At 37.6% G+C, this 16319-nt stretch overlaps 1 protein-coding gene across 1 annotated transcript in view; it reads left to right on the forward strand.

Moving 5' to 3' along the window:
* The window catches only part of SIM1 (SIM bHLH transcription factor 1), a 46496-nt gene extending 33601 nt beyond the window's left edge, over window positions 1–12895 (forward strand). The window contains exons 9-11 of the mRNA XM_085056276.1: window positions 467–632; window positions 8044–8449; window positions 11139–12895. Coding sequence (XP_084912402.1) covers window positions 467–632; window positions 8044–8449; window positions 11139–11869 — 1303 coding nt within the window. The 3' untranslated portion in view covers window positions 11870–12895. The remainder of the gene's footprint in view (window positions 1–466; window positions 633–8043; window positions 8450–11138) is intronic.
* Window positions 12896–16319: the final 3424 nt, after the last annotated feature.

Raw genomic sequence — 16319 nt, forward strand, 5'->3', positions numbered from 1 at the left:
TTATGTGCACCCCACATACACACACGTGAAAACACACACACACACCCACACACACACACACACACACACACACCATATGTGGTAGACAACTACACATTTGTAGTTGTATGGTTAAAATAGTTCTGAGGAAAATGTATCCTATTTACTGTTTAGCTATGTGACCAATGTAGAACTGTAATATAAATCTCAGAAATATCCATCCCATTGTTTTTTATTACTGAAGAAAGTAGATCAGGATGATAACAGCTGGATGCAAAAAGCAATCATATTTTCAGTATAAAAATAGTGCTACTGCTTCATAAGCTATACTCCATAAATGTATTAGGGGGATATACTGGCTTGCCCTGGATGGTTTTATTCTTTTTCCTTAAAAACATCTTTTGTTTCCACCCCCCACTGAGAAGAAAGGAATGTTTTCCATTAAGACATTAAGTGAGTTTGTTTTTCACTTTTGCCTTTTATATAGGGATACTGAATATAAAGGACTGCAGCTCTCCCTGGATCAGGTCACTGCTACCAAGCCGGCATTCTCATACGCAAATTCAACTCCGACCATAACGGATAGTAGAAAGGGAAGCAAATCTCGCCTCTCGAGCACAAAGTCAAAATCAAGGACATCACCATACCCACAGGTAGCTGTCTTTCAAAAACTAAATTAAATATTTTTTAATATCTTGATTTTGGCTGCTACTTACCCCAGTAACTAGAATGGGCCAAAGAACGTGTTACTCAAAGGGAATAAAGGATGGTAGGTTATACAACTTTGAGACAGGAATATGTTTCTTTAAACTGCTTCTAAAAAGCTGGAAACATTTATGTTTCAGCATGCATAATAAATCATTATCAACAACAATAGCAGCACATAGCTCAGAGTTAATGAGAAGCGGACAGAAAGACAAGTGAAAACGTTGGTTTTGAAATACTTGGTTTGAGAAGACTCTGAGTTTTGCCATTTGAGAAATCTTGCTTTTTCTTACTTGGTCTTAACGAATTCTGACATGTCTAGAAAACTGCCACATATTTGATAGCAGTTAATACTGAAATCGTGGTCAAGAGGAGTGAGTTTTCAGGAGGAAAAGCAGTCAGCCAGCTTACTGAATTGGAACAAGAAAGTGTGTACTTTTCTGTGTATAAAGCTTTGAAAGGAAGAAAACAGTAGGAGGTGGTCGTTGGCATCAGTAGCCTTTAATTTCCCATATTTCATTTTCAAGCCTAATGTGTAAGGAACGTATTCCTGCTTGGAGAATGGACCAGACTCAACTGGGTCTGTGAACTGAAATTTAACCAACACATTTATGCAACCAACTTCTGCAGGCAATGTAATAGCACTTTCATCCTTGCACTGACAAACTTTTAGTTCAAATAAATGTTTGTTAAAATAATCATGATGTTTATTAATGATACAAGTCTTACTGCTCTTATGCCTCTACATAGTGCATATAAACATATGCATCCATGATGTAACACTGAAGAGCTATGTACTTTTAAAGAGCCCAGGTCAATATTTAACTGATAATGACCTTAATAACTACAGTTACTCTGCAGGCATAATGTTTTCTAAATGGACCTCTAAGAGTGTATAATGTGATCTCAAAAATCTACATCACTTCCTTATTTTCTTTCTTTTTTCTCCTCAAAAGTACCAAGGGTAAGAATTTAAGTTCAATGACATCTGCTTTTGTCACAGGGAATATTTAACTGAGCACCTAGATATTAATCCAGATTCCTAATTTAAGAATCTAATTTTTCTCAGAGGTTGTTATAACTCACTTGTTCTTGCATGTTTCTGTGGGTTATTAAAAAAGCCTTTTTCCTGAATGCACTACATCAAACAATTGTAATCAAACTGTATAAAAGAATTGGGGAAGACATACAAACAATCCTAAATTCAATTTTAATTACTATCTCTCACATACTGTAATTACATTTCATCTCGCCTTATACAGTCCTTTCCAAAGTACTCATTTTCTAGCAGGACAATCCCAGCTAAAGACTTGTTATCCTTCCTCATCTATCTGATTTCTGAAAGTGTGATCTCCTTATTCTTTCTGTCACCAGAAAAAAATACTGAATGAGCAGTACAGCATTATGGCTTTTGGTTTATCAGGGATTGTTGTCTGGAAGCTCAGAGTGCTTATTCTCCAGTTTCATTTTGCATCCTCATTACCAGCTGCCTGATATTAAAGTCACATATTTCATCATTCAAAAAGAAGCAGACACGGTAGTTGCCAGTGTCTTGAAAAATGGTCATACCATTCATTGCAGCCCATCACCACGAGTAATGCTGGCAGCTTGACTTTGCCTCCCTCTCATCCTTCTCCACCACTGAATAAACTGTTGAAAGACTAAGAGAAGCTGTTGTGAAGAACATGCAGCAGGTGGTACAGCCTGTGTCCTTCACTCTCCTGCCCATGTAATTTGCCAGTCAGTAGAGGAGAATTAGAGTGTGACTTAAAAGTCACAGCTGAAAAGCGAGGTCATGGGGTTTGGCTTACACAGGAGCCTGAGTTGGGGTGAGGAAAGGAAGCAGGAAGTTTATTAGTAAAATAATGGCAGTGGGCAAAGTACTTCTTAAAGTCAAGGGCACCTAGGAGATTTTAAATGTACATAATTCCTTTCCATTTTTTCCACTTTCCTTTTCTCTTTTTCCCTTACCATTTACTTGCTTCTCTCTTGAAGAGAAAAAGACATAATATGCTTTATTGAGTGCTGGCTGAGAATCCTCCACCTTGCCAGCTATGTGCCCCTAAGATAGCTACGTAAGATGTGAACCATATGAAAATGATGCTAATCAATTTTGGCTGAATTTTAACAACTAGGGCAAAAAGTGGATGTTTTTAAAGGGTTTTTTTTTTTTTGTGTAATCTAAGACAGCATTAATGTTTTTTGCCTCAAATCTTATACAAAAGCAGACCTCGCATAATGTGGGCCTTGTAGACTCTTTAAATAAAACTGAGTCAGTTAAACTGGAGGCATTAGTCATCATCTGATTAACACTGCCTGCTGCTAGTACAGTGGGCTAGTGGGCTCTGTGAAACCAGCCTCAAGCAGAGGAAGAACAACCCAAAATTCATGGCCCAGCTGCAGGATTTGCCCAGAAAGTTTGAAGAGTGCTTTTCTAGTCCTGTCCTTCCAGAGAGGTGCAGAGCTGTAAGAGATAGTGTGAAAAAAAGCCAGGCAGATGAAGGTTTGATGGATATTTGCAGAAAAAGGAAATTGTGAGTTGGTGTAAAGATGCCTGTAGTATTCCCCCCAATATAATAATAACCATCACCATCATCATTGTGAGGGGCCCCGTAAATCTGGCCCTGCACCTCATTCATTTTGTGGTCCCAAAAACTAGCCCAGGACCTCATTTATTCCACACACAGGAAACAGCAACAAGATTGGAAAAACATTTTAATTGTGATCATCTGAACTGCTTTGGAGTTTAATGACCCATTAATGATGATTGTCAAAAGAAAATATTTAAATTGCCTGTTGTCTGCCTGCAGTGGAAAAGTTTTATGGTGAGATCTGGACAAATGTTTATTGCTTCAAATCTCATCTTAGTTCTTGGATAAATATCATATATATATATACATACATATAAACATATATATACACACACACACACACACACACATATATATATATATACACAGTGAAAGCGTACGTACAAGCAAGGATGTACCTGAGAGCTGTTTGATAGAATCTTTGGTGTGTATTACAGCATATATAAATTTTTGGAAATAGGTGTATATTATAGGTATAGGTATATATAAATAGATATATAGGTACATATTAATAGGTGTATATATTAATACATCAGATTTCAGAGACATATTGATTTAATATCTCCTTTAAATTGATAATTTGCATTAATTCTGCAATCCATCTCTATTTGGGCATATCACTCAATGGATTAAAGATAACAGAATTAGGCTGAATTCTAGCCAAGCTAGGTTTTGTTTTGCTTTAATTTCTTCCTGTAGCCTAAAGCTTTGGCAACTTCTAGTGTGTTTGAAAACAAAGCAAACCCCTCTTTTTATAGTAAACATAACTCTTGGTCTGGTGAAGAGTCACCAGCAGTGGGGGTTATTTTAATGGACATGCTGTATTACTTTAATCTAAGCCTTTCACCATCTGTTGTGCCTATAACAGTGAATGTGAAAAGAGCATATTTTACATTTCAGGATTACATTAGTAAAATGTAAGATAAAAGTGATTTAAAAGCATGCATATGTTCTTGGTACAATGCAGCCTGCATCTGTGATGTTTTTTCCTCGTGGTTAAGACACAAATCAAGAGGAAAGCTGCTAATGCTGATGTAGTGAAAGTTTTTCATGGAAAAGAGGGCTCTGTGAGGGTTTCACCATATATTTAATGTTTATAATGATAAAAGCCTGAGTAGGCTGCCAGAAAATTATATATCTATAGTATCTATTGTTTGAACATCTGGGGTGGTGTGTGGAGCAGGCTGAGGTTGCTGTGTATGACAGGATGAGTCCTCAGGGCAGTGAGACACCTGTAGGAATGGAAGGTCTGGCAAAAGAAAATCACATGAGAAATATTAAATTGTCTACTGGCCTAATACACTTCCACGGGCTCTCATAAAGTAAGCTTTTCTTAGACATGGAATTTATATCTTCCTATTTCCCTGCCTCTTTAGCCCTCCTGAAGTTTGTCTTGAGTGAAAATGCATCAGTGATGGCCCACAGACCCTTTCTATGTCAGTGCTAATCCTGCTGGTGTGCACTCACTGTGATTGTACACTGGATTAGCACTCAAAAGACATTTCTTATTTTCAGAGGTGACAATTCAGTTTCCAGGGAACAGCTGGAGGACCATTTAATTTATATTTTGCTGTTTTTTATGCCAGAAGACAATTCAGAAATCACCTGAAGGGATTTCAGATATTGCGAGTCTGAAGTTCTTTATCGCTATCTGCTGATTAAACTTTGTCAAAACCCCAAAAGTAATAAATTACTTTAACCTTCTGACTCCTGATAGAAGTCAGAAGGCAAAAATTAGCAGAAAATAAAATGTTTCTGCTGAGACATGACTGGGATTGAAAAAATAACTCATTTTATTTTCCCCTAATTTTCATTAAATCAGATTCAAATTTTTTATGGTCTTTCACCACCTGACATATGGGAGCCTAATTCTGACTTGAGAGATAGTGTTTCCACTCCCATTTCAGTAAAGCAATATCTTTGCTCACCCTTTCATTTCTCCCCCCATCAACATGTCACACATGCCCCTATTTGAAGGCTCCACCTGTCAACATGGGATTCCCAGAAGAGGCAGAGGTTGGACCGCAGCAGTGGAGGCAGCCTGAGGATGCCAAATAGAGATGTGGTTGGCTTTAAAGGGAATTAGGCGTATTTTTGCCCTGTGTCTGCTTATGCTGTACCTTAGGAATAAGCAGTCATTTCAAACCTTGGCAGAAAATGTTGGCCCCAAACAATTGACTGTGTTAATTTAATTCTGTCTGTGGCCTAGCAGCTGCCATGGGTCAGATCTCAAATAATCTTCATTTACATCAAGTACAAAGAAGATGAGTCAAGTATTGTTGGTCTTGATACATGGTTATACAACATCACATGGTGCATTTCTGATATACTAAACATAAACCCTTTGAGATAGTTTCCCTTTCTTTAAGAAAAGTGCATGAAGCCCTGTGCAATTTAGCTCTTTGTGATTAGGTTCAAGATAAAAGCAAAATTCGAGCAAGCTTTCAGTTAAATGAAGATATTCCCTTCAAGAAAAGATATGTTGGACACTGAAGTGTCCTTAGAAAAAGAGAACTAATAGAAGAATATCTAGTAGAGCCACAGGAAATTCAGAGTTTTCAGTCTGAAAGATTCTCTGGCATTTATTATTATAATAAATTGTCCAAAAAAAGAAATTTCATTATAATATTATCGGAAATTAATTTTCCTTGATCTCCTCATGGAAGAAATACATACTAGGAGTTTTGTTTTTAGTAAGAAAATAAATGAACTCTTGACTTTTCTATACCTGCATTCAGGCTTATACAATATAATATTTCTGCTTAACTTTTAAAATTAAAAAATCTGGTTTATCTAAGCCAAATCCAAAAAGAGCATTAAAAAAAAATTCTAAAATGAAGAACAGATAAAAATGTAGTTTTCTTTTTTTGACTTTCTATTCAAGAAAAAATGTACTGACTGTTAATCTTGTTAATAATTTTTAATTTTTTATTGGAAACTTAATTTTATCTACGCCTTTTTTCCAAGAAGCTAACAATAATTCAGCTTTTATTTCTGAAGGTATCTTGTAACTAGGCAGTTTGTAAACTTTAGATCTGAAAGAATAATAGAAGAGTTAGATGCTCCAGTTGATCACATAACACTGTGATGACTGAATAAAGTTCCTAGTTAGTGTATGATGAGTTACTGGCATTTAAAAGAACCCTTTTTTGGCTCTGTAGTTATCTATCTTCATGAAATTTCATATTTGTCCTTTCATCTTTAAACCTTTGGGATGAGTATCGTGGTACTAACTTTCTGACTTCCTCCATGTCTACTGGTAGGCTTTGTGCTTATGGGTATTCTTCTGACAACTAATAACAAAATACAATTGACTTCCTCAAAGCCATGACCCTTTCTTTGTTTCCTTTAAATAACCTATCGTGTTAACAAACAGTATTCACAAATATAAACTGGAATACTGAAGAAATGCCCAATTAAATGCCAAAACCACCACTGATGTTGCACAGATGGTTTAAGTTTCTGTAAGTCAAACATCTGGTCAGTACTTTCGATTGGTAAGAGCATAAAACCTTGATCCTGGCTGATAATGAGGAGTTTCATAGCAACTTAATCTAATGAAAAGGAAGGTAACCTTATGTTAGGCCTATTAAAAGAAAAGGCAGAGTGGGCATATGGAAGGTGAGTGATGGAATGGCAGAATTCCAGGGTTTCATGTTGTAATACATTGATTTGTGACATGAGTGTGCAGTGCTGAAGAGGTGAGCATGTACAGCTTTGGTCTCATCCCAGTCCATAATCATGGGTGAAATTGATTTAAAAATGTTCCGTGAAGTTTGACAGTTCCAATAAATAAAAAGATTTAAAAATGAGATAGCTAAATCCTAGGAGGTTTAATAAGCATTCTTTTCCTTTCCCCAAAAGCTATCTAAAAGTTTGAAGCATTCATTATGAATATCTAAAAATCTGTGACATTTATCTTAACCCTTACTTCTCTCTGAACAAATGTTCATGCTCCTATTCTGTCTAATTTTCCAACTGCCTACTAATTGCTTTTCTGCTTTGGGAGGGCCCTGCCTAAGTGAGGGTGCCAAATGCCCAGCCTGCCTGCTTTGGCTAGCAGACACCTTTACTGGCAAATAGTTTCTGGATTTTACCTTGTTCCCACATTGCAAAAGAGCTGTGATTTTTAGCTTCCTACATATTTGCCATCACTTTAAAGCTTTACTCTATAGAAGTATTGGTAGTGCAGTATTTACAAGAGGCTTTCTTTTCCCTACTAATAAGAGGAAAGAAGTTGAAAGATACAACTCCAAGTAAGAAAAAAAATCAACAAACAAAATACAAGGAAAAGAGTGAACCCTTAAAAAAAACCTTCAAATACATTCGGTTTCAATTTGACATGTGAGAATGCTCCAGGAGCAGTGTTATTTCAGTCCCTTTTGGAAGTGTTTTGCTGAAGTGCATTGGAGCACCTTGGCTGAGCATAAGCACAGCTTTCAAAGCAACAAGAAAAACCTGGATGTATTAAAAATATATTGAATGGCAACATTGATGTTTCTGAGCCTAATATTACACATCATAAAGGAGATGGCTGTTAAGGGCTGACATGGGATGTTTTAGGCTTTCATGAGGTCTGTCCTGTCATCTGTGAGCTCATTACAGAGTGTTGTACAGGAAAGGAGCAGGAGCCCAATCAGGAGGTGCAGACATGTGGGCACGCTCACAAAAACTGCACTATCACATCCATACTCTGCCTTCCCAGTGCAGTCAAGTGCAGATTTCACCCAGGTGTGGTAATTTCCATGCTGCTTCTCCTGTTTTGCAGTATTCTGGATTTCACACGGAGAGATCCGAGTCTGACCACGAGAGCCAGTGGGGTGGGAGCCCACTGACCGATACGGCTTCTCCCCAGCTGCTGGAGCCTGCGGACAGACCGAGCTCCCAGCACCACGACGTCTCCTGCGCCTACAGACAGTACTCAGACCGCAGCGCGCTCTGCTACGGTTTTGCACTCGACCACTCCAGGCTGACTGATGACAGGCATTTCCACACTCAGGCCTGTGAAGGAGGCAGATGCGAGGCTGGCCGGTATTTCCTTGGCACACCGCAGCCGGGAAGGGAGAGCTGGTGGGGTTCACGTTCAGCATTGCCTCTGACTAAATCGTCCCCTGAGAGCAGAGAAGCGTATGAGAACAGTATGCCCCACATAACGTCAGTGCACAGGATCCATGGTAAGAAACAACAAGGGTTTGCAGGAGCAACACCAGCCCAGATAAAGCAATGTGACAGGAACGTACAGCTGTTTATGGGAAAGATGGAAAATGAGGTGCCCTTGATGTATGTTCTTGTCTCAGAGATAGCATCTGTGGACATGAGGAATATTTAAAATTCAAGTTGAGTTTAGGGTCTGGCCTATAGGCAGCAAAATATAATTTTGCTTTATTTTCATCAGTCTGTGAAATGAAGGTGGAAACATGTGACTGGTGAGATTTTAGGCATGATCTTAAAAATATAAACAAAAGAATCCACTTGATAAAAAAGTGTTTTTTATTTGACTTAGGATCAAGGCACTTTAGATGGTATATATTTATTAAAAAATTAGAGATAAATCCAAGCTACATATTAAAACTTCTTAAAAGCCTTTGGAGAAATTGTTCTCCAAGTGACATTTTCTCTACTGGTTTTTACAAGATTCTGTAGGATTTGATGTTTATTTAAAGTTGGCTATTGAAATTAACACTCATTTTTTGTTTCAGACATTTATCCTCAGTTATAATTTTTAGCCAATTTTAATATCTCCATCCTTTCAGCACTAAACCTGAATTTTTTTTTTTGGTTTCTGACTTAGTGCATTAACACATTTTCAGAGGCAGAAGCTAACAAAAAAGCCACAGTGAAAGCCTGATATTGGGTTTGGAAAAGTCCAAAGGTCGTTGGTTTTAAAATTATAGGCTGAGTCTTGGAAGACAGTAACTAGCACAAAAGTCAAAATTTAAGGTTCTAAGAATGGATGCAGCATCAAAAAAATTTTTTTCGATTAAAGTAGTACATTGAAACAAATTTTGCCTCTAAAGAACTCATAAAAGCTGATTGCATTATTACTACTCTACTGATTTGCAGAACGAGGCTTTGTAAACAAAAAAGAGCTGTTCTGTTTTACTCCCATCTGAGGAAAAATATGTTGAGATTAGAAAAAAATTATTAAATAACAAGTTCTAGGAAATACAATCAGATAAAAAATAGGAAAGGAAAGGAACAGAAATCTTTTCTGATGAGGACTGCTCTCCACTTTTCCTGTCAGAACATGCCTCCTTCCTTGTGTCTGTTCTGTACTTTTGCCCTATTTGTGTTTTTCTAGCTTTTTCTTCTCAAAAAAAAGAGACTCTAGCAAAACATAATAATTTTGCTGGCAAATATTATGCATGATAATTCTTGCGGAGCATAGAAATATCATACCAATGTACAAATGCAAAAGGGTTAGATATTTATTCCACACCTCTATCAAGGATAATGAATGCAAATGGATAATATGGTTTGGTTTTAGCTTGTCGTTTGGCTTTGCTGTGATTCCAGGTGCTACAGTTATTTTATTGATTGTATCAAGTCTTACATTTTTCAGTAGGTCTTCAGTCTGCATGTAGCTTTGGGGAAAAAGTCTGAATAATCCTGACATTTTGGGTCCAGATCTTGAGAGGATGTGGAGGATATATTCATGCCCATGGTACTCCACAGTGCAGTACTTCCCCCAGCAATGACAAGATATTTTTATTGTAAAAGCCCATCACTGATTTTTGTTGTGAACTCTGCAATGCAGTGGTAGTGGTCTGCTACCCAAACAGATCTGACGCAACACAGAAAGGGGAAACTTCTTGTGATAGTCTGAAAATGGGGTTGCTTTGAGGAGTACAGTCAGCCAACCTGACGTGTTTCATCCCCAAAGAGGACTTTATGTGTGCTGAGGCAAAGGCATCAATAAGTGACATGTGCAAGTCCCACACATGTCCACCTGCAGGAGTACATCTCAGCAAATCAATCCCTTTATCATAATGTTGAAGGATCAGGTTTTGGGGCCACTCACTTTCTTCCTAGTGAGGACTGACAGGTATGATTCTGTCCTTTCAGCTCCTTGCGAGCTGAACACCTTCTCTGATATGTATATGGGCCTCATTTTTTAAAGAGAGGTGAGAATGTTGTAATATTTTCCCATTTCAAAAGCAAATATTTATGCATGGGGATAAGCCATTACATTTTTACAATAACCCTGTGTAACAGCTCTGGGTTCTTGAGCCTTTGAAGAAGAGTTCCTTCATTTCTTGTGGCTATTTATTGTTGTGTAAGCTGCATAAAGTCACTACATAACCACAAGCTATTTCTCAATGCTGTGTGTGTTTCAGCTCCTGCAAAGGCCTAAGAAAACATGCTGGAATGTTGTGCATTTGTAATTCCCTGAGATTTTTATTTTTACCATGGCCCAAATTCACTCAGACCTTGTTGATGCAAAGAGGTAGTAAGGGGCCAAGGGCTTTGATGATGGCTTTGAGGACACTTTGACATGCCCTAGGATACCCTGCTGGGCCTTAGCCTGCTCCGAAAGACAGAGTTTCTTTAGAGTTGGTGCCTGCTGGGCCTATGCAGGTGCTTGTCTTCCCAAAAGTATATCAGGTGGCATTGGATATTTGTGTTGAGGTGCTTAGATTTCTTTGTGTATTTCCAGTCCTGTTACTTGTTCCGTGTAGGGACACTGGAAGCTAGAGTTTGTCACTGAAAAGCAAGAGGTCCACCGTGGTCATTTTTGGCAACTTACAAGTTGCTTGCCTCTGACTTGATTTTCTGTATGTAAAATAAGGTTCAGGTTACATGTACTTCAAGATCACTTGCCTCCTTAAAACTCAGTGCTTGTCTCCTTTCTCTCTTTCCTAGGTAGAGGACACTGGGACGAGGACAGTGTCGTTAGCTCACCTGATCCTGGCTCTGCCAGCGAGTCAGGCGACCGATACCGCACTGAGCAGTATCAGAGCAGTCCACATGAGCCTAGCAAAATCGAGACTCTAATAAGAGCCACCCAGCAAATGATTAAAGAAGAAGAAAACAGGCTACAGCTGCGGAAAACCACTCCTGACCCGCTGGTCTCCATTAATGGCACGGGGAAGAAGCACACTATCTGTTTTGCAAACTACCCTCAGCAGCAGTTGGCAGCAGAGGTCTGCCGCGTCCCGACGGTTGCCAACACTCCTCCCTGTGAACACATCCAGCAGCGAGATGGAAAGATTATGAGCCCACATGAAAATGACTATGACAACAGCCCCACAGCACTGTCTAGGATAAGTAGCCCCAGTTCTGATCGAATATCAAAATCTAGTTTGGTACTTGCTAAAGACTACCTGCATTCAGACATGTCCCCTCATCAAACCCAAGGAGACCACCCTGCAGCCTCTCCAAATTATTACAGCTCCCACAGGCAGTACTTTGATAAGCATGCTTACACACTGACTGGATATGCCCTGGAGCATCTATATGACACTGAAACAATTAGAAACTATTCACTAGGCTGTAATGGATCCCACTTTGATGTGACTTCTCACTTAAGGATGCAGCAAGATCCAGCACAAGGACACAAGGGAACATCCGTTATAATAACCAATGGAAGCTGACACTTTTTTTCTAAAAACTTTTGTGCTTTAAAAAATAACTTTGATCTCTAATTGGAAGATATTATATGTTTTCATGCCCTTGTCCTTACCAGCATTTCACAAACCACAGTGCACTAGAAAGAAGAACCTAAGGTTTGGGGGGATAACTTAATTAACACACATTACCTAAAAACAATGCAAATGCCCTGGCATGCAGGGTTAGAGTAAATGGAGCTAAACTCAAAGTTGGTGTCGTGTGCTGAGAAAGATAGAAGAAGTCCAGGCAGGGAGTGCTTGTGGCAGGCTAACAGAGCAGTTTATCCACATTGTGTAAGAGGTGCTGTTTGGAAACACTGCCAAGGGCAGATTTTCTGAACTGCACAGGTACCAGCCAGCAGAACTGCTATGCATTCTTTTTACACAGGAAGCTGGGATGTGTTCCTTCAAAATACACAACAAAATGTGTACTTCTGGTGATTTGTTTATTCCCCAAAGGCCAAGAATGTTATGCTTCTCTATGGTATAAAGCATCCATGGCTGACCAATATAAAATCAGAAAAGGGAGAAAGAAGAGAGAATTCCTCAAATTGTTCTGTCCTTGTGTACTCACATACATAGCTATTTACATATGCTTGATTTGAAAAGAGTCCTTATGATTAGTAGGGTCAAATATTTACTTCTACTGTATTAAAAAGAAAGGGGCGTTCTCACTGTAGTTTCGAGAAACACAAAGGGCTTGTCTTACTGTAGAGATGGGAGATTGTTCTCATGTTTTTAACGGGTTGCCCATAGTGGGTAGTGGAGTGAAATGGAAGAAAATTGCCTGGAGAAACAGAGAGAATAGACTGGAATTAGGGGTGGTCCAAGATAAACAGTTAACCCTGTAGCTATGTATTCCATTTAGTAATAATTATAAAATAAGAAAAAGTGATTGAATAATTAAGAATTAATTTGAAACACAGAAGGAACTCAGTAGAATCATAGAAATATTGCTGAAAAATACAAATGAAGTTCCATAAATGTAAAAATACATGAGTCAAGAATATGTAAAAATACATGAGTCATGAATATGTAAAAACAGTTTGGTGGTTTGTCTCATTTCTGATAAAGTTTTGGAGTAAATTGAGTATAGAGAATTGTAACTACTCTGTCTGAAAAATGGTAAAGTAATAGGCATGACCTTGATAAAGAAATATGAATTCTTTTCTTGATTGCAACAGATAATTTAATGAATATTAGAAAATATTAAGGATATCAAAATCAGCCATATGTACATAAAAAAAGTACAGAGGGAGATCAGTGTTCCAAGGAATTAAATTGCATTAAGAATGCTGGTATTATCAGGGCCTGTCCTAGAGTTATATAAGACATCAAAAGAGGCAGAGGAACTTTTTAAAATTTTTAATAATCTCATGAACAAAGAGACTGATTGATTGGAAAGAAATAAATAAAAAACATATGCTAAAAATGTAAAATAGGGCATTTGTAGGCACAATTGCTAGACCTGTCCTTTTTTGTGTGGAATTTATATGGTCCCAAAGCTGATTACAACAGGAGCAGGACCACCGTTCCCTCTTATGCCAGTGGGGAGGAAAGGGGACCTGAGGTGATTACTAAAATGAGATTAGCTCTAAGACTAGCTTCATTTGTAACATTCAGAAGCCCAACATATGGGACTGAGTCATCAATGGGACTAAATATAAACCAGCATGCCACTGGTGGGTTAAAAATACTGTTTCCAAATAAAACTAATCAGAAGCAAAAGCTAAATAATAATATTATAAACCACGTAAGTAGAGATGTACTTGAAAGCAGAGGAAATTACCTCTCTGAACTTGGAATACTGTGTATAGTCCTGATCACTCCAAGGCAGATTGTGAATTTGAATTGAGTAGTACCTTACTCCATAAGCGACCTTTGTTGACTGCAGTGTGATCGCTCCTGGTGAAATGCACATTGAACACAAGGGAGAATAACACAGTCTGGTCTTTATTAGCTAAACCTCGTAACAGAAAAGGTGGAGCAGAGCTCAGCAAAAGATAAAGAGACTGAAAGATCTAATAAAAGCTTTAAATAAACTGGGTCTGTCATCTTTGCAGGGGAAAAGAGTAAGGGGTAATGTCACTGATGTGCACCAAACTCTGCACAGAGGAGAGATAAATAATGGTCTAAAACTATTTGAACTAGAGGCAGAAGTGAGAGACAGGGCATTGAATGATAGCCAAGGCAAAATGAGAACAAAATGATTTGGCAAGATGTTTGTTTGACTCATTGCCAAATGGATAATGAAGGTGATAAAGAGAAGCAGATAGAGATTTTTGTTTGTTTGTTTGTTTGTTTTAAGATAATGACAAGGTAAATAATTGAGGGGAAGAAAAACATTGACAACTGTTAACTCAGAGGAAGAAATGGACCAAAATGGACTTCTTTCAGCCCAACAATTGTATATATTCCTAAAGCATAGGAATAAGAAAGTATTTTTGATAAATTTAGTTCTGGATACATATTTATTTCACTTGTTCCTATGAGTAATATGAATAAACTTGTACTTGGAGTCTCATTTTACAGTATTAAAATACAATTTGCAAAGCGAATTAGAGTAGAGGTGCATGGTATCATATTATCCCTACAAGTACGTATAAAACCACATCTAAGTGTCAATATTATTTTGTATTACAGAAGAGTCTCCTAAACTGTTTGAATGAATGGGGTTTTCTCAGCACTCAAGTTTCTTGGGATCACCAAGAACTCTTGCTATTGAGCTTTTAGTTAGAAGGCAACAGAGTTCTGTAGACCAGCTGCAGTTCCCTGGCTGTGGTCTAATGGCCACAAAAAGTCAGGAAACCACACTTTGGCAGCTGTTGTATTTGCATTCTGACAGGCACCTTTGAAAAACAGAAAACTTATAAAACAAACAGGCACAGCATAAGATGCTTGTACGCTATATGACTTCACCCTGGAGAAAAAGCCAGAGTGCTATGCAATAAAAGTTCCCCATCCTTATTTACAGTGATCCCAAAGTAAGACTTCCAAAACGATAGTTATTTATCTTATTTTCAATAGTTCTAGTCCACTACAAATGCAAACAATGCACTGTGATGAACAGAACAAATCAGTAGAGATATCTCTACATGCAGCCCATTGTGCTACAAGCAAAGGCTGATGCTGTCTCTCCTCATGGGATTTCAGCAACTGGCTCTCCTAAACACTTCAATACAGTATGCTGGAGATGGATATCTTTTGTCAGCTTGTTTGCTATCCTGCTTCTTTAGATAGTCAGGAATTTATTCTTAATTGACAGAAAGCATTGAGTTTTGCAAACATAGACTTCGCATGCTACACAAAATCAAGTCTGCAATCTTAATTATAGCATATAATATCACTGCAGCTCATATTACATGTGCTTTTCAATATGGTATGAAGCTTATTTTTTCCATTACATATTTATGTAATTCAAATTTTCATTTAGTATCCTTCAAGGATATAATATTTTTTAATGTTTCTTCCTTTTCCAAATCAGATGGGAAGAAATATCTTGCAAAATTGAAGAATGCAAGGCATTTGAACCAAATAAATCTCAAATGTATCACATTAACTAAAGGTTATCACTTTAAATAAGGTATGTATGTTGTGTTTTGGAACAGAAACAGTATAAATTGCTGTATTGCATCATTTCTCTAACAATACTGGTTTGTTGTTAAAATGAAATTAATATTTTGCAACTACTGCAAATACAGAGTGACCACAGCTCTTTCAAACCATTTCTTATTGATGTCAGTGGATGGTGCATTATGGTTTTTGTGCTTTACAATTTTAGTATATCTCTTTTATTTAAAGAAATTAAAAAACCTCTAGTCTTTATATAAAATCCTACCCCATGGGCATAGATTTGTGATTTTGGACAAATTTGCCAAGCAATTCTTAAATTAAGGAACCTTACTCAGCAATTTCTCCCATTGATTCAAATGGGAATATTTGTGGAGTAAATATTAAGTACTACTTAATATGTGCAAGGGAAAGAAAGCTGACTTGTGATAATAGGTTTGGGGGTTCTTTTGTAATTATTTTTTGCTTAAATCTCAAGATGTGAGTATGGAACCATGGAAGATAATATCTCTAATGGCTGTGTTTCTATAAAAGAGGTTATTTATGTTTTGAAAAAACTGAGTGCATTTCTCCCAACTGAAGATTCCCAAATGTATTTCTTAAGCTTTAAATGGCTTTTGTTGATGTGTCTGCAATACTGCCGTGGGTTATACAGCAAAATTCTCCTCTTTTAAACTCTTTTAATCACTGTTATCTGAATCTCATTTTTGTCTCTGCACATGCAGCATTTTTTCATTAATGTCCCTAAGTATGTTAACCACCATATGTTCATTTATGTGAGCATGCTGAGTGAGTTGGAAAAAAAGAAAAGGTCACACAGTATTTCTGGAAAAGGCACAGCCACCCCAGAAAACCATCCTGGCTT

Source organism: Lichenostomus cassidix, chromosome 3 (genome assembly GCF_008360975.1).
Source record: "Lichenostomus cassidix isolate B80296 chromosome 3, HeHo_3.0, whole genome shotgun sequence".
In the NCBI taxonomy this organism is placed as follows: Eukaryota; Metazoa; Chordata; class Aves; order Passeriformes; family Meliphagidae; genus Lichenostomus; species Lichenostomus cassidix.